Genomic DNA, 24,128 nt, shown 5'->3' on the forward strand with positions numbered 1-24,128 from the left:
CAAGACGATGAGGGGCGACAGTGCCTCCTATTGATAATCACTTACTCCATCTTCCCTGTTACTCTGTAAGAATAAGCAGTTCTGAAACGCCAACCTATATCTGTATTTGTGAATGCAGAGCTGCTGAAGTACTCACCCGAGAATCGGACCTTTATGAACCACTTTTACTGAATTTGCTATAGATGACCACAGACAGCACTGCATTTGAGAGCCCAAAGGTCTTTTTGAGGTCTGCCAGTCCATTTCCCACTCTACTTTCTCCACAGTGTCTGTGTGTGTGTGGTCAGTAATAATAGCAATGAGGGATAAAATAGGGCCCTGATCGTCTGGATGGAGGCTCCCTGGCTTTATTTCAGACAGAAAACAGGATGGCGAGCCTTCCATTATAGATCCATATTGAGCGTGTCCTAGGAGAATTGATGGTAATTCACTAAGGCCTAAATGCATTCTGAAATCCTCATATGCTGGTCTGTTGCTTGGATTAGTATCGATTCCTTTGTCTCTTACCTAAGACAGTACACCCTAACTCGAGATGTGCAGCCTTCATCATGGAGGAAGGGAACTATGGGATTTACAGTCCTCTCACTCCAAGGTATGAGAAGTAGCTTTCAGAAACACATTCTCTACCTCAGTGCAGATGAAAGGGTTGTTTCCCATCACAGTATCAACTGTAGTGCTTGAAACGGGAAAATACCCAAGGGTTTTAACACCTCTGCCAAAATCTGCTATCCAGAATGAGGCTATTCCCAGGGAAGGGGGCGAAACACAACACACACACCCGCTTTGGAATTCTCAGAGACCAAACACAACTGAGAAGAGGATCAAAGGAACTATTTCACAGCACAGAGCATCCCACAGGGAGGGCGGTGGGCCACAGGGGAAACCCCAGGAGAATGACGGGTTTCTCCATCAGTGACAAGCTAAGTGTTGTGGTAGGCAGATGATCATCACTGATGACCACTAATGACCATCAGAAGCTCCTGTGTTATTCCAGATCCATTGGAAGATTGACATAGTCCTCTCTCTCTCTCTCTCTCTCTCTCTCTCTCTTTCCGCCCGCCCCACCTTCTCTCTCATAAACATGTCGTTAATGTTCATGCTATAAACAGCTGGATCATCTGAGTCCCTCCAGTTGCCTCTCAGCTGATCCAGGGGAACAGAACACCTGAGCCATTTTCACTTGGGTGTTGGGCCCATCCGTGGCCATGTGGTGCCTCAGGCCCTGGAGGCCTCCTTCCCTCAAACCGCTTTCCTTACTAGGTGGAAACATTCAGAACCTAACCCATGTCAACACATTAGCTATTTCCCCCAGGGTTTGTTCAACTGGAAAATGAACAGTAGTCACTTCTAATGGGCCTCTGCTACCCCTGGCCTGGTGCAGAGTGGTCTCTGAAATCACATGGCCAGGAAAGGAGGATGACTATCCCATTTAATAGATGAAGAAACTGATCCCCAAAAAGCTTAGGTAACTAGGTAACTTATCCATGGTGAACCATCCAGGAAATGGGAAGAAAGATTCAAATGGTGGTATGACAGTTTATGGGACTTGTGCTCTCCTCACCATGCCCATCGCTAGAAGAGCTGAGGAATTAGACATAATAGATGTGTATGTATGTATACACATACACACACGAATAGATAGGATGGATGGATAGATAGATAGATAGATAGATAGATAGATAGATAGATAGATAGATAGATAGACAGACAGACAGATGTACATGAAAATGCTTCCAAGGATGACCCCTTTGTTTAACACCCATCTTCCTGGATGCAGATTCCCCCCTCAATATGTCCATTAGGCCTCTCATCTAGCATTTGGAACTGAGAACATACAATACCCACATCCCTTCAGAGCTTCTTATAAACCCACCCATTCCACATTCCAGCCCCTTTGAAAGACAGCTTCTGACTCTGACTCATGGGATCTTGAGGGACTCTGTTTTTGCAGAGGCTCCTGTGAACATCTCAGCCCAGCCTTCCACCCGGACTCCACTGGCTCGGAACGGAAGGTGAGTAGGGGTTCCGTTGCTATGTACCGAGTCCTACATGGTCTCCAGCCACAGACAGGCAGGATGGCCACGGGTGGGAGAAAACGGAGGCTTGAAACAGCCAGAGCTCCACAGTGCAATGGTAGTATGGGTGAGCTGTGGCCAGACTTACCTTGAACAATACAGGCACCCAGGTAGGCAGCATCGGAAAAGGAGCACAGCAGGCGGCCATGAAAAATATCCCTTTTAATCTGAAGGTACAAAAGGTACCTGCAATACAAAAGGAGAAACGGTCACCCTAACTTTTGGCTGAAGTCTGGAAGAAGTAGGATTGTTCATGCTTAGCTCCAGTGGTGACCAGACCTTTTCCCAGCTCTAGGGACTGGCTTAGACAAGCCCAACCCTTTGTAGAACAAGCAGAGGAAAGCTGAGAGGGGCCCTCTGAATTCAGAAAAGCAGAAGTGTCTGCTGAGCAGATCTTATCAGCTTCCAAAGCTGAGCAGGCTCTGCCTTTTCAAAGAGGCATGAGAAGAAATGAGGAAAGCCACAGGACCCAGTGGCCAGAGCTCCTGGCAGAAACTCCCACACGCGGATAGCCATGACCACTGTCATCACTACCTGCATCTCAGGCACATGCTGCCCTAGCTCTGTTTCAAATGGAGAGCCGGGAAACAGACTCAATCAGTACATAAGGCCAGCCTCACCATTTCTTAGGGGGAGAGAGACACATTAATCAACCTCAGACAGTCGCAGTTATTATGAAGCCAGAAAGGCAACTAACTGATGCACAACTAGAGCTGCCACCTGTGTAGTCTCTGCCCTCCAGGGACGGCACACTCAGATGCCTACTGAGACCAGGCACAGGGTGGCCTATGACAAGAGCAAGTCACCTGTGCTGGTGTAAGAAGTGCTGGAAGCAGGATGGGACACAGCGGCTCCCTAGAAAGGGGGCAGCCACCACACAGCTCCAGCCTAGTGCTGCCACTAGAAAAGCAGACTAAATGTGTCCAGTTTTTCCAGAAAAATAGCAGGGTGGGAGGCAGGCAGCAAAGCAGGGTGCCAGGTTGCAACCCCTGGCTCAGGCTCATTTTGTCCCCGTCCTTTCTGTTACTCCACACTGATCAAGCTCTCTTCCAATTTCCTCATCTTCTCAAGGTTCTTTCATTCCATGCTCAGGCCTGGGATCTGCTGTTTCTGAGCAGAGTAACTTTACAGATGTGTGCAGATTCTTTCCGTGCTTACTTTAGAGTTTAACTCTCAGAAACCAATGTTTTTTCTCTTTCTCGTCTTCTTGGGGGTTTGCAGGGCGCATCTCTCAATCAGTCCCAGGTATCACCTTGTGAGGTTAATTTTATGTGTCAACTGGATTGAGCCATGGGATACCCAGATATCTGGTTCAACAGTTTTTCTGGGCAAGGGTGTTTCTGGAAGAGATTAGCATTTGACTTGGTGGACTGAGTAAAGCAGATGAGCCTTCCCAGTGTGAGTGGACCTCATGCAATCCACTGAGGGACTGAATAGCACACAAAGGCAGAGGAAGCTGAATTCACTCCGCCTGATGCTTGAGCTGGGACATCAATCTTCTATCCTCAGTGCTCCTGGTTCTCAGACCTTCAACTTGGATTGGAATCTACAACATTGACTCTCTGGCTCTCAGGCCTTTGAACTACTGGCTTTCCTGGGTCTCCAAGGTACAGATAGCAGGTCATGGGATACCTTGGCCTCCATAGTCACATGGGCCAATTCCTTATAATAATTCTCATTATGTATGAAAGGGTGTGTGTGCATGTGTGCATGTGTGTGTGTGTGTTTATGTGTGTGTGTAGCCTATTAGTTCTATTTCTCTGGAGAACCTCAACTAACAAACATCTCTAGCGCCCAAGTAATTTAATCTTTACTCAGCCATAGGAGGAGCGACATGCGTAATCCCCATTTTAAAGGCAAAGAAGTAGAGAATCAGAAAGGGTGATTAGTGTGCTAAGGTCACAGGGACACTGTCAACCCTAGAGCACTGGAGCTCACTGTTTCTGGGCCATTGGTTCACTGAAAGCACACTGGAGCCATTGAAGGAATCAGTGGCTCACTGATGTTTTCCTTCACCATATCTTTGTCTAACATCTGCTTTATGCCATGCACTGTGCTGTGTGGGCACTGGGGGCATGGTGGAGGCTCAAATGACAATCTCTGTCCCCAGTTTAGTATTAAATTTTGTGCAGAGGATAAAGGCAGTCCCTAATAAGTTTTTAATTTGGAGCTTGGTACGTATTCTGTCAAAGGAACCATATTACACTCATTGGGTAAGGACTCAGACTAGCTGCTTAATCTAGTGCCTCTCACACTTTAATGTGCACATGAATTACTTGAAGAGTTTGTTAAAATTGATTCTGATTCAAAAGGTCTGGGATGGGCTTGAGATTCTATATTTCTAATAAGCTCCAGGGGGGCCAGGTGCGGTGGCTCCCACCTGTAATCCCAGCACTTTGGGAGGCCGAGTTGGGTGGATCACGAGGTCCGGAGATGGAGTCCATCCTGGCTAACACGGTGAAAACCCGTCTCTACTAAAAACACAAAAATTAGCTGGGCATGGTAGTGGGCACCTGTAATCCCAGCTACTCGGGAGGCTGAGGCAGGAGAATCGCTTGAACCCAGGAGGCAGAAGTGACAGTGAGCTGAGATCGCGCCACTGCACTCCAGCCTGGGTGACACAGCAAGACTCCATCTCAAAAAATAAATATAAATAAATACATAAATAAATAAGTTCCAGGGGATTCTGTGGTGCAGCTCCATCAGCCACACTTTGAGTAATAAGGTTCTAAACCAGTGGGCCTCTGGATCCTACCCCAGACCCAGTGAAATCAGAATCTAAGCCCTCACCAAAACTTGTACATGAGTGTTCATAATAACATTATTCATTATAGCTGGAAAGTGAAAACAGGGCAGGGCTCAGTGGCTCATGCCTGTACTCTCAGCACTTTGGGAGGCTGAGGTGGGCGGATAGCCTGAGGTCAGGAATTTGAGACCAGCCTGGCTAACATGACAAAGCCTGGTCTCTACTAAAAATACACAAATTAGCCGGATGTGGTGGCTCATGCCTGTGAAATCCCAGCTACTCAGGAGGCTGAGGCAGGAGAATTGCTTGAACCCGGGAAGCAGAGGCTGCAGTGAGCCGAGATCACGCTACTGCACTCCAGCCTGGGCAACAGAGAACGACTCCACCTCAAAAAAAAAAAAAAAAAAAAAAAAGGGAAAACAAGCCAAATGTCCCCCAGCTGATGAATAAATAAAAGAAATGTGGTATATCTATACACTGGAATATCATCCAATCATAAAAAAAAAAAAAAGAAATGCTGAAGATGCTACAACAGGGATAAACTTTGAAAGCATTATGCTAAGTGAAAAGACGCCAGACCCAAAAGGCTACACATTGCATGCTTTGATTTATATGAAACAACCAGAATGGACAAATATATAGAGACAGAAAACAGATGACTGGTTGCCAGGAACTTGGGAGAAGAGAGAATACTGGATGACTGCTTGGGTACAAAGTTTCTTACTGGGGTGATGAAAATGTTTTGGAATCAGATCATGGTGTTAGTGGTATAAATCTGTGCACATACTAAACTGTACACTTCAATAGCTACCAAAATAAACTATTTTGAAAATCCAAATTGTCTTAGAGTGGTGGTTCTCAAAATTTGGCATGCTTCAGAATTACCTGCAGGGCTTATGAAAATAGGTTGCTGAACCCAACTGCCAGGGGTTTCTGATTCAGTAGGTCTTGGACAGACACCAAGAATCTGCAATTATAACAAGCTCCCAGGTAATGCTGATGCTGCTGGCTCAGGGACCTCACTTTGCGGACCGGCCCTAGACTATTCAGAATAGCAAAGTCACACAAATGCTTTAAATGATTAAATCTTAGCCCTTTTTAAGGACTGTAAACTACCAGGCCAAATACCATGAAGTTTCTTTTCTGTGTATTGAATGTGTGCATCAAACATAAAAGCATTTCTTTCTACTTTTTGATGAGTTTGGCAGTGAAAAATAGTTTCAGATAACTATTTATTGATAAATGAGAGGCTTGGGTTCTAATCCCATAACTCAGAAATCAATTTGGCAAGAGCTTCCTGAGAAAAGAAAAGCAGCTTTCACATCAGAGTTTGGGGCTGCGCCCGTATCAGTGATCTCAGGAGATAATCGAGAATTACTATGGATTCAACATAATCCACTGAGCCTTGTAAATGGTTTCGCATTAAGGATGCTCATTTTTTTAATATAATAGCTACCAAAAAATAATGCATCTCCCTTTAGTGTCATTCCTGCACAAAAAGATTAAGCAACAAAAACACATGAGGGTCTGAGTCATAAATTACTGTGCTGCCATTAATAAAACAGCATCTCTACATGGATTAGAAGATGGTTCTTCTAAAAAAATTAAAATCAACATCCTTTTGGTAACATTCAATGTATAGAGCATTTACAAAAGCCCCAGAAATCTAAAGGATTGTAAGATGATTGCTTAAATGGGGAGATAAAGGGTGAAAAATGATTTCAAATATCAACTTTTGTGGTTATTTTTATTATTTTGCATTTTTAAATTTGTCTTTTTCTTAACATTTCTTTACTCTTAAGCATGGTCATGAACATGATCTTAACTTCTCACATATTAAATTCTTCTCAAACTTTAGATTAATCTTATAATAAAATAACAATTTATCATACAAGAAAAACTAAATGCCTTCAAGATAGGAATTCAAACCATAAGTACCTGGGGCAGTCCACAGTTTCTCAATTCATTTAGAATCCTAAGGACTGTGTTGACTAAGAAAAGTCCATTTCTACTTGTGTAAGGGCAGTGGAACATCTTAGTTACCTTTGGAAACCAAAAGGGTCACGATATTCTACTATTCATACCTGAGCTATTTAGTCAAAGGTAGGAAAATGTTAGCAAATACGATTGAGAGGGGCGAAACCAGGGTTATTAACTGAAACGCTGTGCTCTTTTACTTTCAAATGGGACTTTTCTCAACAACAAAATGTCCATCCTTAATTTATATTGTGACACATACTCAATTTTTATCCTCCAGACAAAATTACAAAGAGAACAAATGACAAAAGTGAGGCATTAGGATTTGATTTGATCCTCCTAATTACACTGTTAGCACCCTGAGGGCAGGACAAATAGCTCTCTCTCTCTCCTTTCTCTCTCTCTGTCTTTGGCAGCTAATTCAGTCCCTGCCCCCTGGGTAGTAACAGCAAGTAAGAACAAATTTATCAAATAAATAATTAAAATTTTCAATCCAAAATCAGACTAAAGCTATATACTGTACCATTCCATTTACATGAAGTGTCCAGAATGGGCAAATCCATGGAGACTAAAAGTGGTTGCCAGGGCCTTGGACGGGGGCTGGGGTGGAGAATAGGGAGTGACTTCTATGGGGTACATGGTTTCTTCTGAGGGTGATGAGAACTTCTAGAACTAGACGGTGGGAAGGGTTGTCCAACACTGTGAATGTACTGAATGCCACTGCATTATACACTTCAAAATGCTGAGATCAATTTACGTCATGTGAATTTTACCTCAATAAAAAGAAAAAACCAGGCCAGATTGCAAAATCCCAACCACTGCTTATAACGTCCATTATCTATTACCGTCGTTTCCACGCACACACCCCCTCTCTCCCCATCTCCCACCCCCAGCACAAACCTTACTAAATGACTGTGAGCAAATTAATAATAGAGAGCAGAACTATCTGCTCCCTCCCAAAGTCACCTCCACGCCACTAATGGTCAAGCTTACCAGAGACCCTGGATAATAACAAGGAAGCAAAATATCCAAGAACCCAAAACCTCCCCCTGCCAATGATCAGAGCCGATTACACTTGCTTTTCTGTTGCATCTATCTGTACCTAAGCAGCTTATTTTGAGAGATGATTATAGCAAGTGATTTTTGTGGTCACCAAGCCAGAGCCTCATCTAGAACTAAGGGCACAGCAACTCTTTCCCATCCTCCTGAAGTCCTGCTCACAACCTGTGCCCAGGTTATTCAAGGAAGCCAATCCCCCCCCCCCCAAGGTACACTGAAGCTGTAGCCCCAGCAGAAGCAGGAGAGTTGGGCTGAGAAGAGTCTGAATGGAGGGATGCCTGCCGCCCAGTCGGTCATTCAGCAAGCAGAAGGCAGGATGACAGACAGTGCATTCTGCCAGGCGATCCTTTCCCTCCCAGAAAAGCTGAGATCCAAAAGATAGACTAGGGACTGCACCGGGTATGAATTTGCCCATGTCTCAACGACAGATGCCTCCTATTTATTTTTAGCACCCCACTGTCAGATGTTTTCAGAGAACACCTCCCCCGTCATAGCCAGTGCTTTTTTTCTGCAGTTAATTACACTCTCAATGACAATTGTTTTTTAAAAAATCACAAAACAATTCAGTGTAAGAGAAGCATTCCAAGCAAAAACGCTGAGTTCTGAGCCTGCAACACTGAAACCATCAGCTGTAGACGGGAGGCCGTGGAGCCTGCAAGACCAGAGAGGTCCTGGCTGGTTAAAGGCGCACGTTAAACATACAAACAAACAAAAAATACCTTGTGAGCTCTTCTTTAATCTTCAAGGGTTCATGTGGGTAGAATTTCACTCTAAAGCACATGGTGTATGGTGGATGAGCTGAAACATCATAAAGAAAAGGCATGAGAAAAGCAGCAAAAGACCATGGCCTCAAACACACACGGGAAAGGCAGCCATGCAGCCTGACAGGCTAGCCTGGGGAGTGGGGCCGGGAGGGGGTGATTGTTCTGGAAGAAGCAGATATGATGCCCAAGAAAACAAAGCGACAGCAACAACAAAACTCAAAGAAAATGCTTGACAGGACTCCCAGAGCAAATGTAGAACACCAGCAACCTAGTCAGTGAGCTCATTTTTCCACATCACAGCTCGCCTTCATTCCTTCGTTCCCTCCAGCACACAGCTCCAGAGAACACTTCTCTTCTGATTCTTCCCACCCTTGTGACAAATAAATTGCCCATAAGCACCATTCAAGTTGCAGGGCTCACAAAATATTTTTTTAGCCTGTGAGGTGGAAAAAAAAAGTGTCACTGCATTTGACTAGCTTTCCCAAAATGATAGTGCCTCTGAATTAAAATTAAGATTTAAAAGATGGAGTCAGCCATGCACGGATCCTACTTTGCAGATTTTTAGTATTATCTATCTATCTGTAAAGGCAGTCACCTGTATGAAAATAAACACTGTTGGTCGGGCATGGCGGCTCACACCTGTAATCTCAGCACTTTGGGAGGCCGAGATGGGCAGATCACCTGAGGTCAGGAGTTCAAGACCAGCCTGACCAACATGGAGAAACTCCGTCTCTACTAAAAATACCAAAAAGAATCAGTCAGGCGTGGTGGCACATGCCTGTAATCTCAGGAGGCTGAGGCAGGAGAATCGCTTGAACCCAGGAGGTAGAGGTTGCAGTGAGCCGAGATTGCACCATTGCACTCCGGCCTGGGCAGCAAGAGTGAAACTCCATCTCAAAAAAGAAAACAAAAGAAAAAAGAAAGAAAAGAAATGAAAAAAAAAAAAAAAAAAAGAAAGAAAAGAAAGGAAAAAAAAAAAAAGAAAACACTTTTATAACTTTCTGGTTTCCCTGAAGGGAAAATCCTATGCAGGCTGCAATTCTGGTTGAGGTTCATGATTCTGGAGTGTTCTGATTTGCATCAAATATCCAGAACTCATCCAGCTAATGGGGATTCTACAGGACTTCCAAGACCTTCAATTATAAGATCACTACTGATTTGCAATATTACTCTGATAAATGCATATGAATGTAGTGAGATGCATTCAGATTTCAGTTAACATATAAAATGAACATCTTAAAATCAAGGAAATAAGATAGTTAGCATTACTATTTCCAGGGATCGGACATACCACTTATTTGCTTCTGTATCAGTAAAGCTACCTGGGATCAGCTCTCAGTCTACAACCAAATGTGAATATGAAACAATATCCTGTTTTACCCAAATTCCTCTTTCAAGATACGCAAGGGTTAAACTGCCATCCAACTCTATACTGTCTGGACTACTCCAGATGTAGACAAATCCTTTACACAGAAAGAACCACGGGGTTCTTGAATATGAATGTGTAATAAGAATAATTTAATATGAAAAACAATTATTAAAAATGATTTGATAGCATCTAAATTACAAAAAGCAGAGCATCATCTTGCTGATGATCTCAGCAGAGAAAAACTGATCACACACACACACGTTAGAACTTTTTTATTCAACGCCCTACTTCCCTATCAACAACTAGCACAATTCTTAACTGAGATGAGTGCTCCTAACCTGATCCTATGTTCCCTAGATTTAAGCAAAGAACCTTTTTTTCCTGGAGCACTAGGAGAAAACAGATACCTTCTACATAGCAAAGAAAAAGCTTAGAAAAATACATCATTCATCTTTAACGATATCTAGAAATTCAGTTGTAATACAAAATAATTTATCTTTAAACATTTCCTAGCTTTGTTTTAAGTTTGTTTAAAGTACTATATTTAATAGAGATAGAGATAGGTAGATAGATGATTGATAGATAGATAGATAGATAGATAGATAGATAGATAGATAGATAGATAGATAGACAGACAGACAAGCCATCGTACTTCATTCTTCACTTTGTTTCTAATCCTGCCCCATCTGTCTCAGGTTCCTACCCAACTTCATCCCACCCCAAACTCTCCAACCCATGTTAACAACTTTCATCTATATTCTTCCCCTCCTTTTGCCATCCTCACACAAATATATGCCAACTGATTATATTATATATGTGGAGAGATTTTTAATTTATTCTAACAAAATAAGATCATACTGTACATATTTCTCTCACTTTTCTCACTTAACGCTGTATCCTGCCCATCCCTCCAGGATAGTAAGTAGAGATCTAACTTAACGTCTATAGTAACTACAGAATAGTTCATATTATGAATACACACCAGAATGTACTCGATTATTCCCTTTTAATTGTCATTTGGGTTGTTTTTACACTTTTGCAATTTAAACTATTCTACATCAAACCATATCCATCCTTGTGCATAGACCACTATGTGCTTGTATTTTTATTTCTATAATATAGACTCTCAAAAGTTGAATTGTTGGATCAATAGGTATGGGAAAACGTTTTAAAGAGAGCAGAAAAATAAAGTCACCTGACTAGCAGCAATTTATAAAAAGGAAGATCACAGAAAATGGCCCCAAACGAGAGCTGTCCTTTCTCTTCTACCTGGGTAGCATTAACTTCTTAGTATCCTAAGTTGGCTTCAATAAGCATCGGAGATCCTCAGATACAAATAGTGACTCACACTTGTTCCAAAGGATCAGGTAGTGAAGCCCAGAACTGCTCCCCGGTGCTCTCCTTGACTATGTCTGAGTGCCTTCCCAACCAGTTCTCCTCACTCCAAGCTCTGAGGCTCCAGGAAGGTCTAGTGCTTCTCCCACATACACAAAGAATCCTTCCATCATCTGAAGATGGCACTTGTGGTCCTTCTGAGTCTTCTCTAAAATAAACATCCTGGTCCTCTTCATCTGAAGCAGTTCTGAGTGGTCTTCCCCAGCAGGCCCCTCCACCCTCAGTAGATTCTTGTCTGCTCTATGCTTCCTCAAGCTGGGGACCCTAGGCTTGCCAGCCTCATTCTGGACATAATTGTTGTCTCTTTTTAATGCTCTCCTCTTAGTGTTGATTCACCCTGAGTTTACAATAGGCCCACAGTCTGAATTCTTTTCATATTTGCTGTTGCTAAGTCACACAAACAAGCCACTACATTCCTGACATCTCCCTCCATTTACTGGGATATGATCACAGGAGAAATCAATACAAGGTGCTCGAGATATGCTCATTATTGAACCCCTTGTCACAGAAGAGATGAGAGCTGGTGGCAGGAAAAAACAAGAGGAGGCACTTTTCAAGTTTAACATTTTCTATTTTTTTCTACCATTATATATGCCCTATTGTGTTTTTCTCTCATATCTAGCCAACATCACTGACCCCATGTCACCAATAAAAGAAGAGTTTCCCTATAAGTTGGAAGGACCTCTCAGTTCTGTCACAGTGATCCAGGAGTAACCCCAGGGACCTGAACTGATTAGGTCAATCTCTGCACCCAGGCCTGATGAGGCCAATGTGTTGGGGTTGGTGGCGGCGGGGCAGCACTTTTTCCTTAAGAAACTTACTTAAGATTCTACCAATAGATGCAAAAATTATATTATTATTTTATAAAGTAGTACTGCTAAAGAATGTTCCTTCACAGTGCTGGAACAGGCTAAAAAGATAAATAGTTTCCCCCAAAATGCTGATCTAGTTATGAATGACAAGATGCATGAGGGTATAGAATAATATGTCTTGTTCACCTTTTTATCCCCAGAGCTGATTATTGATAAAAGGCTGATTCTCTGAGTGTGTGGATAAATGAATTGGTGAATGATAAACCCCAGGCTCTGAGGCAGATGTCTGGAGGAACACTGAGGCCCTGCCATCACATTCATCCCTTGGTCCCTCTGACAGAATCAAAATACAGATCTAGAAAAGTTTGTCATCTGGATCACTACAGCAATTCCTACGATTTACATTTTGAAAGCCTCTTTTCTCAGCTTCTGTTCTTCTCACTCAACATCTGGAATAAAATTCAGGAACTCTGGAGTTGGTTACAATAGCTACTTCTAGAGGGAGAATTGATTAATTCAATCAACAATTATCTATTGTTATAGGTAACAGACACAGTTTAAATGTTGTACAAACATTCATTGCACAAATGTTAGCAGCTGTCAACAGACAAAAATTCTTTCTTTTTTTTTTCTTGAGACAGAATTTGGCTCTTGTTGCCCAGTCTGAGAGTGCAATGGCTCGATCTCAGCTCACTACAACCTCTGACTCCTGGGTTCAAGCAATTCTCCTGCCTCAGCCTCCCGAATAGCTGAGAACACAGGCACCCACCACAATGCCCAGCTATTTTTTTGTAATTTTAGTAGACACAGGGTTTCACTGTGTTGGCCAGGCTGGTCTCCAACTCCTGACCTCAGGTGATACACCTGCCTTGGCCTCCCAAAGTGCTGGGATTACAGGCATGAGCCACCATGCCTGGCCAAAAATTCTGTCTTATGGAATCAACCTAAGTGCCCATCAATGGTGGATTGAATAAAGAAAATGTGGTACGTATACACCATAGAATACTATGCAGCCATAAAAAAGAACAAAATCACATCCTTTGCAGCAACATGAATGTAGCTGGAAGCCATTATCCTAGGCAAATCAACACAGGAATGGAAAAACAAATGCCACATGTTCTCACTTAGAAGTGGGAGCTAAACACTGGGTACTCATGGACATAAAGATGGAAACAATAGACACTGGGCATCATGAAAAATATCCAGCTAATAAACATGTAACCCCTGAATCTAAAATAAAAGTTAAAAAGAAATTCTGTCTTCATGGAGGACATATTCAATAGGGGTAAACAGTTATAAAAATAAAAATAAATATGTGAAATACCAGGACTTTAGAAGGTCATATGTGCTATGGAAAAGAATAAAGCCAAGAAGGTGTAACAGATGAGAGAAGACGGCCACCTCTGCTCCCTCTTCCCATACCCACTCCAATCAAACCCATGAAGTACGTGCAATTCTTTTTACTACCTTGCAAAAACATAAAACACTCAAAATCAAATCATTTAAAATTGTAAGTCATTGAACAAGGAGGTTGGGGGTCATCTTTAACCCCAAGTGTGGTGGCAATGGTTTGGGGTCAGAAGTCCAGCATTTGAGCACTGTGGTGCACCCACACCAGCTGTATGACTGCTGGAAAAGGAGCCTTCTCAGACGCAACATGGAAGCCCCCATTCACTCCCTGGGACATGTCCAAGGTCTTGAATCCCCTTGTACAGTGATGACTAATCCCTTCTCCAAGCTGCTAAGTGTCTACGCAATCCAGCTTCCATGTGTTCTTATTCTTAAACTACAGGGAAAGGGGAATGACGTAAAGAAAGATCCTTATCTGTGCCAAATATTTGGTGCAGAATCAGTAGAGAAAATGTCTGATGAAGGAGCTATCTGCGCAAACCCACAGCCTGCATTGGAGCCCTCTCCCAACAGTATCATCATGAACAGCCACTGTGCATCTTTACTAGACTGGGCAGCATGGCCACCCTGCGGGAGAAGACGTCCTGGCCCTGTCTAATGTGGTACTCAGGCTTCAGCACCCTTGACAGGGGTACACAGGGCAGTGAAAACTCCAAATCCCCCGGAGAATGAGCCCCTGAGTTTTGAAGAGGATGTCCAACAGTGATCTTGAGAAAGCCACCTAATTTCTCTTTCCTGCTGTGCAGAAGTCACAGTGCCAGGCATCATGTCTACCTTCCAGATGTGTTTGGGTGGATCCAAACGGCTCCTGGCACGTGCACACAGGGCATTATCTAAATGTGAGATTGTGTTTTGTTGAGATAAACACTCCTACAAGAAGAAGAGAAGGAAAGTGGGAGGTGGAAATAGGAGGGAGGGGATGGGGAAGACTGAATTGAACTCAACTCAACAGCTGAAAAGCATTAACTCAGCCATGTAAGTGCTAAAAACAGAGCATACCACCAGAGTAGCAGAGAAGGGGAAAAAATAGTGAAATCCACTTTTAAATGCCAAGAGCTTGTAATTGCACTGAGAACAGCAGGGCTCCTCTCCCACAGCCAACTGATACCTGCCAGACAAGGGCTGGGGAGCCAAGTGTTTCCTCGGGGCAGCTCAGTGGCCCCTTTTGTGTCAGCAGATCCCAGGGTAGCATCATTTTGCTGATTTCATAACACTGAGAACATGGAGAGAGGTACAGCTGTTTATAAAACACAGACAGAATTTCTCATCTCCACATTGAGCCATTGCCCAGAAATGGAGTTGAGGATAGGAAACAATTGAGCAGGATCCTCGGGGAAAGGGAAAGGGGGACTTTCTTTCTATTTCTGACCAAAAACCTCAGTCAAATCTTTTAAAGATCAGATAGGATTTTTTGAGAGAGAAACATCACTTAGCAGCTTTTTTTTTTAAAACCAAACATTTTCCTCCAGTCATCATAAAGAATCATGGGGAAATCAGAAGCATAATTTCAGAAATATACATACAAACTCACAATATTTCTCATATACATTCTGATTTACAGCTAGGAAAAATCTCCCCAGTTTATTTTCAACATTTTTTTTTTATTTCGATAGGTTTTTGGGAAACAGGTGGTGTTTGGTTACATGAATAAGTTCTTTAGTGATGATTTCTGAGATTTTGGTGCACCCATTACCCAAGCAGTATATACTGTACCCAATGTGTAGTCTGTTATCCCTCACCACCCCCCACCATTTGTCCTGAGTCCCCAAAGTCCATCACATCATTTTTATGCCTTATAGCTTAGCTCATAGCTTAACTCCCACATATGAGTGATAACATGCGATGTTTGGTTTTCTATTCCTGAATTACTCAATTAGAGTCTTCAATTCCTGCAAATGCCATTAATTCATTCCATTTTATGGCTGAGTAGTATTCCATGGTGTGTGTGTGTGTATGTATATATATGTGTGTGTGTGTATGTATGTGTGTGTGTATGTATGTGTGTGTGTGTGTGTGTGTGTGTGTGTGTGTATAAAACATTTTCTTTATCCACTCATTGACTGATGGGCATTTGGGCTGGTTCCATATTTTTGCAATTGCAAATTTTGCTGCTATAAACATGCGTGTGCAATTACCTCTTTCATATAATGACTTCTTTTTCTCTGGGTACTGGATACCCAGTAGTGAAATTGTTGGATCAAATGGTAGATCTACTTTTAGTTCTTTAAGGAATCTCTACACTGTTTTCCATAGTGGCTGTACTAGTTTACAACCCCACCAACAGTGTAAAAGTGTTCCCTTTCCACCACACCCACACCAACATTGATTATTTTTTTATTTTTAATTATGGCCATTCTTGCAGTAGTAACGTACCACATTGTGGTTTTGATTTGCATTTCTCTGATCATTAACGATGTTGAGCATTTTCTCATATGTGTGTTGGCCATTTGTATATCTTCTTTTGAGAATTGTCTATTCATGTCCTTAGCCCACTCTTTGATGGGACTGTTTGTTTGTTTGTTTGTTTTTGAGATGGAGTCTCGCTCTGTAGCCGACTGTTTGTTTTTTTCTTGCTGATTTGTTTGAGTTCTTTGAAGATTCTAGATATTAGTCCTCTGTCAAATGTATAGATTGTGAAGATTTTCTCCCACTCTGCAGGTTGTCTGTTAACTCTACTGATTATTTATTTTCTGTGCAGAAGTTTTTCAGCTTAATTAAGTCCCATATATTGATGTTTGTTTTTGTTGCATTTGCTTTTGGGTTTTTGGTCATGAAGTCTTTGCCTAACCCAATGTCTAGAAGGGTTTATCCAATGTCATCTTCTAGAATCTTAATGGTTTCAGGTCTTAGATTTAAGTCTTTGATCCATCTTGAGTTGATTTGGTATAAGATGAGAGATGAGGATCCAGTTTCATTCTTCTATATGTGGCTTGCCAATTATCCCAGCTCCATTTGTTGAATAGGGTGTCCTTTCCCCATTTCACGTTTTTGTTTGCTTTGTTGATCAGTTGGCTGTAAGTATTTGGCTTTACTTCTTGGTTTTCTGTTCTGTTCCATTGGTCTATGTGCCTATTTTTATACCAGTACCATGCTGTTTGGTGACTATGATCTTATAGTATTTAGTTTGAAGTTGGGTAATGTGATCCCTCCAGATTTTTTCTTTTTGCATAGTCTTGCTTTGTCTATGTGGGCTCGTTTTCGGTTCCATATGGTTTTTAGAATTGTTTTCTCTAGTTCTGTGAAGAATGATGGTGGTATTTTGATGGGAATTACATTGAATTTGTAGATTGCCTTTAGCGGTATGGTCATTTTCACAATATTGACTCTATCCATCCATGAGCATGGGATGTGTTTCCGTTTGTGCTGTCTATGATTTCTTTCAGTAGTGTTTTGTAGTTTCCCTTGTAGAGGTCTTTCACCTCCTTGGTTAGGTATATTCTTAAGTTTTTATTTATTTATTTATTTATTTTGCAGCTATTGTGAAAGGGATTGAGTTCTTGATTTTATTCTCAGCTTGGTCACTGTTGCCTATATTCCTGTTGTGCACATGCCACGTACAGTGATGCTAATGGTTTCAAATGTGCTGCATTCAATAATGAAATGGTTCGAAAGCATACACTACCTCTGCACATATGCAAAATGACGCTTGAGCACCTAAAGGGCAGAACATTGCTCACTCATTCTCCAACTGTGACTCTAGAAATATGTGTAAATAAGCCAGCCGCAGAGATTGCAGGCTACATTCACGACTGCTCTCTTCTACATGGAAATGATTATAATCATTAAACAACAACTGTTACTATCAGCTTCATCAGCAACAGTGATGATCCTTCCCCCACTCTTACTGAAATGATAATCACTGTGTTTCCCCAGCTTCCAAAGCAGAGACAGGTTTTTAGAATCATGTTTAATTCATCTTCCTCTTGTTACAGTTCCCTCCTGTGCTTTTATCACACACAGGCATGCCCACACACACACGTAGGCACTGACTAGAGTCACTCAGAGGACTCTCTTAGGGGAGATTGGAATGCTGAGTGGTTGCCTCACAAATCCTTGGTCTCTGAATTCTCTGTCTGCCTATGCCTGCTCAGGAAAAGCTTGAAAAGAGACTTTGGGGTCCAACACTTCTAACCTCAAGTTTGTCATTTGAACAAATTGCTGTGTCCAAACTTAAAACTCCCTGCCTCCATTTCCTCAGCTGTAAAATGGGAATAATAATGGAACCAACCACAGAGAGCAGGGCATCAAACTTTCTCTGTAAAAGGCTAGAGAATAAATATTTTCAACTTTGGAAGCCTCAAGTTTTCCGTCTCAACGACTCCACCCAGTTGTTGTAGTAGAGAAGCAGCCACCACCAATACATAAACAAATGTGTATAGCTGTGCTCCAATAAAACACTGAAGTTTGAATATTTGTATGATTTTTGTACGCCACAAAAATCTTATATATCTTTTGATTTTTTTCAACCATTTAAAAATGTAAAACCTATTCCTAGACCAAAGGCCATATGAACATAGGTGGTGACAAGGTGTGGCCTGCAACCTGTTGTAGAGACCGCGATGAGGATAACGTGAGCTCATGACTGCAGAGCACTCTGCAGCCTGCTGAGACCTGTGGACTGAGTGCATGGGAGTTATTGTTACTCTAAAATGCGGGGAAGAAATCAACATGGTTAAAGTCACGTCCTTCAATGTTACCTTGCCTTTTACCTTGGTTGAAAGAGTGAGGGGGCACTGTCATCTCCCAGGCAGGAGTGAGGAAGAAGTGGGCATGAGACAGGTGTGTATATGAAGAGATATTTGGCAGCCTTGGCATCTAAAGGACAGCTTTGCTGCCTGAGCCAAGGGTACAGTGACCTAAACATTTTAGCCAAAAGGTTAGCAAGAACACATGAAACTGAAGGCAAGAGACCCAGGAATCTCTTTGCTGCTGATGTTGTACAACTAGCCAGACCCTTGGAGTCATGTTGGTAGGTGTAAATCAATATGTAGAAATAACAACTGTAACAGCAAAATTCAACTACTTATATAATTTGGTATTGAGATTTTATACTGTTAAGTTACATCCCAAAATCAGGCACTATAAAGGCTCTCTCACCAAAGGGAGACATGAACAAAGCCTTCCTACCCACTTCACCCACACCTGAACCACCTCTAGTACTCATATACAGAGCATGGAACCCCATGCCTATCATGGTTATCATTCAGATGCTCATGCTGCCAACACGTGTAGTTTTGAGTTGTGTGGGCCTTTAAGAAAGAATGCGGGCATTCCTGAAAGAAGAAGGAAGCCCCTGGAAGTACTGCCCCAGAGATATGAGGACTTCCCCCAGGAGAGGCTCCCTATTCCTTCTGCTTCCCCTACTACCCCTGTCACACTACCCTCCTTCCCATGAGGAGTGCTAGGTACTCCCTGAAACCCCTGCACACACTACTACATCCAGTCAAAATGATGTCAGTGTTGCCACCAATTATCGCATAAGCATAAAGTTAAGAATTAGAAATCTATGGCTTGTCAAATGTGTACACCATTTAGAACTGCATGCTATAAAATTAAGGCTTTTGTCATTACTATTGTTACTATCCTCTCCTTCCATATTGGGAAACAAAGAATGAGTACAGCATGGAAACTATTTTTAGGCTCAAATTGCATTAACTTTCCAGGAGAAGGATCAAATATAAAAATTCTGATGAAACGATTGAACTTGGGAGAATAACAGATACCTGGCCCAACCTAATGAGCTGTCTCTCGAATAAGGTAAAGAGGTGTCCAAAGCTGGAGACTCTCCATGGCTGAAACAAAAATCACAGCTGCTCTTCCTGGAAAGAAACTCTGGGGAGAAGAAAACTGGGAAGAACAAAGGCATCCAAAACTAAACCATAGTACTTGGGGACTTTGTACTTTTTTATTTATGTAATGAGCTGTGTTCAGTTGTATGTTTTGCTTTTTTTTTGTAAAGAAAATGGCATTTGAACGTCCACTTCTGCTCTAAAAAGAGCATCTTAATCCTAGTCAGAAAGCATTTATTGTGAATCCATAACATGCATCATCTTTTATACAAAGCCATGGAGCAGGTGAAGAAATTTTCCAAACCCAGTGCTGGAGATTATGATTAGACAAGTATGGGTACACAAATGAGGATGATGGGATAGGCTGCCCCTCCTTCTGCAGGCAGGGTTTCAGCCACAATAGGGATTGGAAGAAATGAATTGTGCAAAGCTTTCCTGTCAAAAGCATGTGACCAAGGTCAGCAAAAAAGAACAACGTGCACAAAGGGGGCTGGAGGTAGTAAGCTAAAGAAAGAGGCTAAAGAAAAATGCTGAGGAGTACAGGAGGTCTAAAAAACCCACATCCACCTAGAACCTCGGAATGGAACCCTATTTGGAAATAGAGTCTTTGTAAATGTAATTGATTAATTAATTACAATGAAGTCATACTAGGTTAGGGTGGTCACTAAATCCATTGACTGATATCTTTATAAGAGAAAGGAGAGTGAGACTTTGACACAGGGCACAGAGAAACATAAGGAGACCCCATGTGAAGATGGAGGCAGAGTGTGGAGTGAGGCAGCTACAAGCCAAGGAAGGCCAAGGACTGCAGGAAACCAGCAGAAGCCAGAAGACGCAAGAAGCATTCTTCCCCAGAGCCTTCGGAGGGAGCGCGGCCCTGCTGACACCTTAGTTTCAGACTTCGGGCCTCCAGAACTGTAAGCAAATAGATTTCTATTGTTTCAAGCCACCCAGTATGTGATACTTTCTTATGGATGCCCAAAGAAACTAACATACTCAGCAAGGGGAAAACTGGAAGGACAAATAGAGTTGAGAGTCAAGCATCCAAGCTGGCCTCATGAGTATTGAGACCTGTGGCTTTACACCAGAGCAAAATCAACGCTCTTGGATCTCTCTCTCTCTCTCTCTCTCTCTCTCTCTATCTCAATTTCCTACTGACAAAAAATAATTCATTAGCAAGAGAGCTCTTTGTTGGATTAGCCCCAAGGGGGATGTTGGAACGCTAAGGAATGAGACATAAACATGAAGTACCAAGACTATCACCATCACAGTCAGGAATTCCATGCCAGCCCAGGTTTCCAGGGAGTGCCATCACAACTTCTGAGCACCATTGTCATCAGCCAGCAGCAACTTGACTCAGTACTGCTGTAATGGCTGAGTTGTATGCATGTGTTATGCAGAGGCTGGGGGTCCTCCCTACCCTGATTTGCATGCAGAAGCCATTTCCAAGCACCCCTGCCCCTTCAGGGTGCTTGGCAGCAGCACAGTCTCTGGTAAATAGGGCAAGAATAGGATCTTAACTACCTTGCTGCGCTAATCAGGTCTCAGACAGGCACCAGCCAGGATTAAGTGGAGAGCTTGTTTAGAAGAGTAAGTGAGCTTTCTTTCATTTCAGTCTCTGTTTCTATAGAACATGCTTAATGCATATGCACCCTACTTCCTTCTTCCTTCCTTCCTTTCTTCCTTTTTCCTTCCTTCCTTCCCTCCTTCCTTCCTTCCCTCCCTCCTTCCTTCTTTACTTCCTCCCTTTCTTCCCTCCTTCCTCCCTCCTTCCTTCCTTCTTTACTTCCTTCCCTCCTTCCTCCCTTCCTTCCTTGTTTTGCATAAAGATTTCTCTCCTTTTGTTTATTTTATTTTCATTACCAAATCATATCAGAATATATTCTCATGGTAAAAGATATGAGTGCAACATAACTATACATAATAAAATGCAAAAGCTCATGTCCCAATATTCCACTCTGTTCCCCAGAGGTAACCACAGTTAAGTATACATCTTTCCAGTCCTTCTTCCATGCACTATATAGTCGCACAAAATAATTCTACTTTTATATAAAAGTATCATTCTTCATGTGGTATTTTAATCTGATTTTTAAACTCAACAATATATCTAATAAGCCTTTCCATGTCAATAATACATGTCTGCCTGTTTTTTTAAATGACTATGTATACACACATAATTTATCCTTGCAAAAATTACTGGCATTTTTATTGCTTTCTCCATGTTATAAGCAATGCTGTAATAAACATCCTTGCTTAATATACACCTGTGAGTGAAAAAATTTTGCTACAGATAGATTTGTAGTAATTGATTTGCTGGACCAAGAGACATAGGCATTTTTAATCTTGAAAGATACAACCAGATTACCCTCCAAAGTGGCTTTATCAGTTTATACACTTTCACCAGAAGTGTTACCCTCATCCTCATCAACTGGATATTATCAATAATTACAATTTTCTCAGTATAGGAAATAAAAATATCTTATTCTAATTTGCATTTCCTTCATAGCTAATGATATTGAGCATCTGTTTGTGAGCTTCTTGGTCATTTATTTTTATTCCTTGTCTGAGTCTTTTGCATATTTTTATATTGAGTGGTTCATCTGTTGGTTTGTAGCATCATACATAATACATTCTGCATATTTCTACTCGTTATATGTTGGGCAAATGTTCTTCCTATTATATTCCCTGTGCTTTAATTTGCTTTACAGTCATTCATTCAACAAACATTTACTAAGAATCTACTCTGGTTGGGCATGGTGGCTTATGCCTGTAATCCCAGCACTTTGGGAGACTGAGGCGTGGGCGTCATGAGGTCAAGAGATTGAGACCATCCTGGCCAATATGGTGAAAATCCATCTCTACTAAAAATACAAAAAATAGCTGGGCGTAGTGACATGCACCTGTAGTCCCAGCTACTCAGGAAGCTGAGGCAGGAGAATTGCTTGAACCCGGGAGGCGGAGGTTGCAGTGAGCCGAGATCATACCACTGCACTCCAGCCTGGGCGACAGAGCGAGACTCCATCTCCAGAAAAAAAAAAAAAAAAATCTACTCTGCAAATAAACAAAGTATTCTAGTTCAAAAGTTTAGCTTTTGCACAAATTTGTCAGGATTTTGCTTCATTGTTTCTGGGTTTCGTATTTTCCTCAGGAAGCCCTGGGCTACACCATGATTATAAAACATATTCTTAAATTTTTACCTAAAACTTTTATAGATTGTTAAACATATTTGGCTTTTGAGTACATCTAGAATTAATCCTGTGAATTGTGTGAGCAATGTCCTTTTTCCCAACCCCAAACAGGTGGAAAGACAATTCAAAAATCATGCCTTAAAAGAATGCCTTGAATAAAAATTTATCTGCCCCTTGTATGAAATACAATCTTTACCATAACCCATATTCCATAAATAATGGATTGGTGTGGGGACTGGGAACTGCTTTTTTTCTGTTCCACTGATTATTTTCCCATTTCTGGCTCTATATCTTAATTACTATATGTGTCTCTTACTATGTCTCCTTAAATTGCTATAGCTCACATGCCTTGGTTTACTATCCAACAGAATAAGGACCCACCAGTGGTCTTTTTATGTATTTATTGGATAGCATTGAGCATGTTGCCTTTGCAAATGAGTCTTAAGAACATTGTTAAATGCCGTAAAGAATCTCACTGAATTTTTAATTTGAGAACCATTGAATGTACATATTAATTTATGAAGAATTGACTTTATTAAGAATATTAACTGAAATATGAGATGTCTTCATTTTTGGAGCTTTTTATCTACTCTACAACAATGCTACAATAGGATTTCACAGTTTTAGTCATACCAATCTGGCACGAATCTGTTAACATTTATTTATAAGACGTTTATTTTTACTTGTTACTGTTATTGTAAATAATAGCACTTTTCCCCCATTACATTTGAAAAACAGTTAGCGCTTGTGTATAAGACAGCTATTGTTTTAGGATATTAATCTCATATCCAAAGAGAAAAGGCATTTGTTGTGGGTAGGGCATGGCTAGGGAAGGCAAGTGGAGAGCCTGGAGAGAGTTACAGAGGACAAAACCAAGTTTAGGACACCATTTGGGTCTCTGAGAAGGATCCAGCATCCCTCAACACTACCGGCTTGGCTGAACGGAGTGAGGTGTAAGGGGCAAGATGAAAGGGACCCCAGGGTGGTTGTGGGAAACTCTTCTGTGCGGAACTCTGAAAATTTTACTGAAATTTTTGTACTGAAGAAATGGTGGCATGGTGTGTTTAGGCAGAGAGGAAGCCTAAGATAGCGTACACAAGTTTCTCTGAGGCTGAGTAGTTCCTGCCTGTCCAAGAGGTGAATACAGATGTGCAGAGTGCCAATGAGAAAGAGACTTGGAGTGCAGGCCACAAGAGGACAGCGTCTAGAGACTTGCACCCTGAGGCCATGGCAGGAACCACTGACCCCAGCAGCACACACCAACCCCACTCAAAAGTCAGGTGGGACCGGTTCCATCCAGAGAGGATGCAGTGGGGAAAGATGCCAACAACCTGAGACACACCGAGGAAAACTCAGGGAATGTACATGAGAGACAGGTCACCCTCACTACCGAGACAGTACATAAGTTTCTCTGGCCTCATGATGCCATTCTGGGGTGCAGAGAAAGGGAAAAGCTCTTCATGTGGAAGGAAAAAAAGCCAGTATGGAGTATGGGTTTTCAAGCAATTACATTTAAATTATGTATTGACTGAGCAATTTTCTGA

The 24,128-nt window shown here is 41.9% G+C and overlaps 1 protein-coding gene across 2 annotated transcripts in view; it reads right to left on the minus strand.

The window, feature by feature from the left end:
• FRMD3 (FERM domain containing 3) overlaps positions 1 to 24,128 on the minus strand; it is a 295,333-nt gene that overhangs the window by 89,165 nt on the left and 182,040 nt on the right. For both annotated transcript variants that reach the window (XM_001102733.5, XM_002800151.4), the window contains exons 4-5: positions 8,577 to 8,655; positions 2,164 to 2,261 (exon numbers count right to left, since the gene is read on the minus strand). In XM_001102733.5, coding sequence (XP_001102733.2) covers positions 2,164 to 2,261; positions 8,577 to 8,655 — 177 coding nt within the window. The remainder of the gene's footprint in view (positions 1 to 2,163; positions 2,262 to 8,576; positions 8,656 to 24,128) is intronic.

The sequence above is a fragment of the Macaca mulatta genome, chromosome 15 (assembly GCF_049350105.2).
Source record: "Macaca mulatta isolate MMU2019108-1 chromosome 15, T2T-MMU8v2.0, whole genome shotgun sequence".
In the NCBI taxonomy this organism is placed as follows: domain Eukaryota; kingdom Metazoa; phylum Chordata; class Mammalia; order Primates; family Cercopithecidae; genus Macaca; species Macaca mulatta.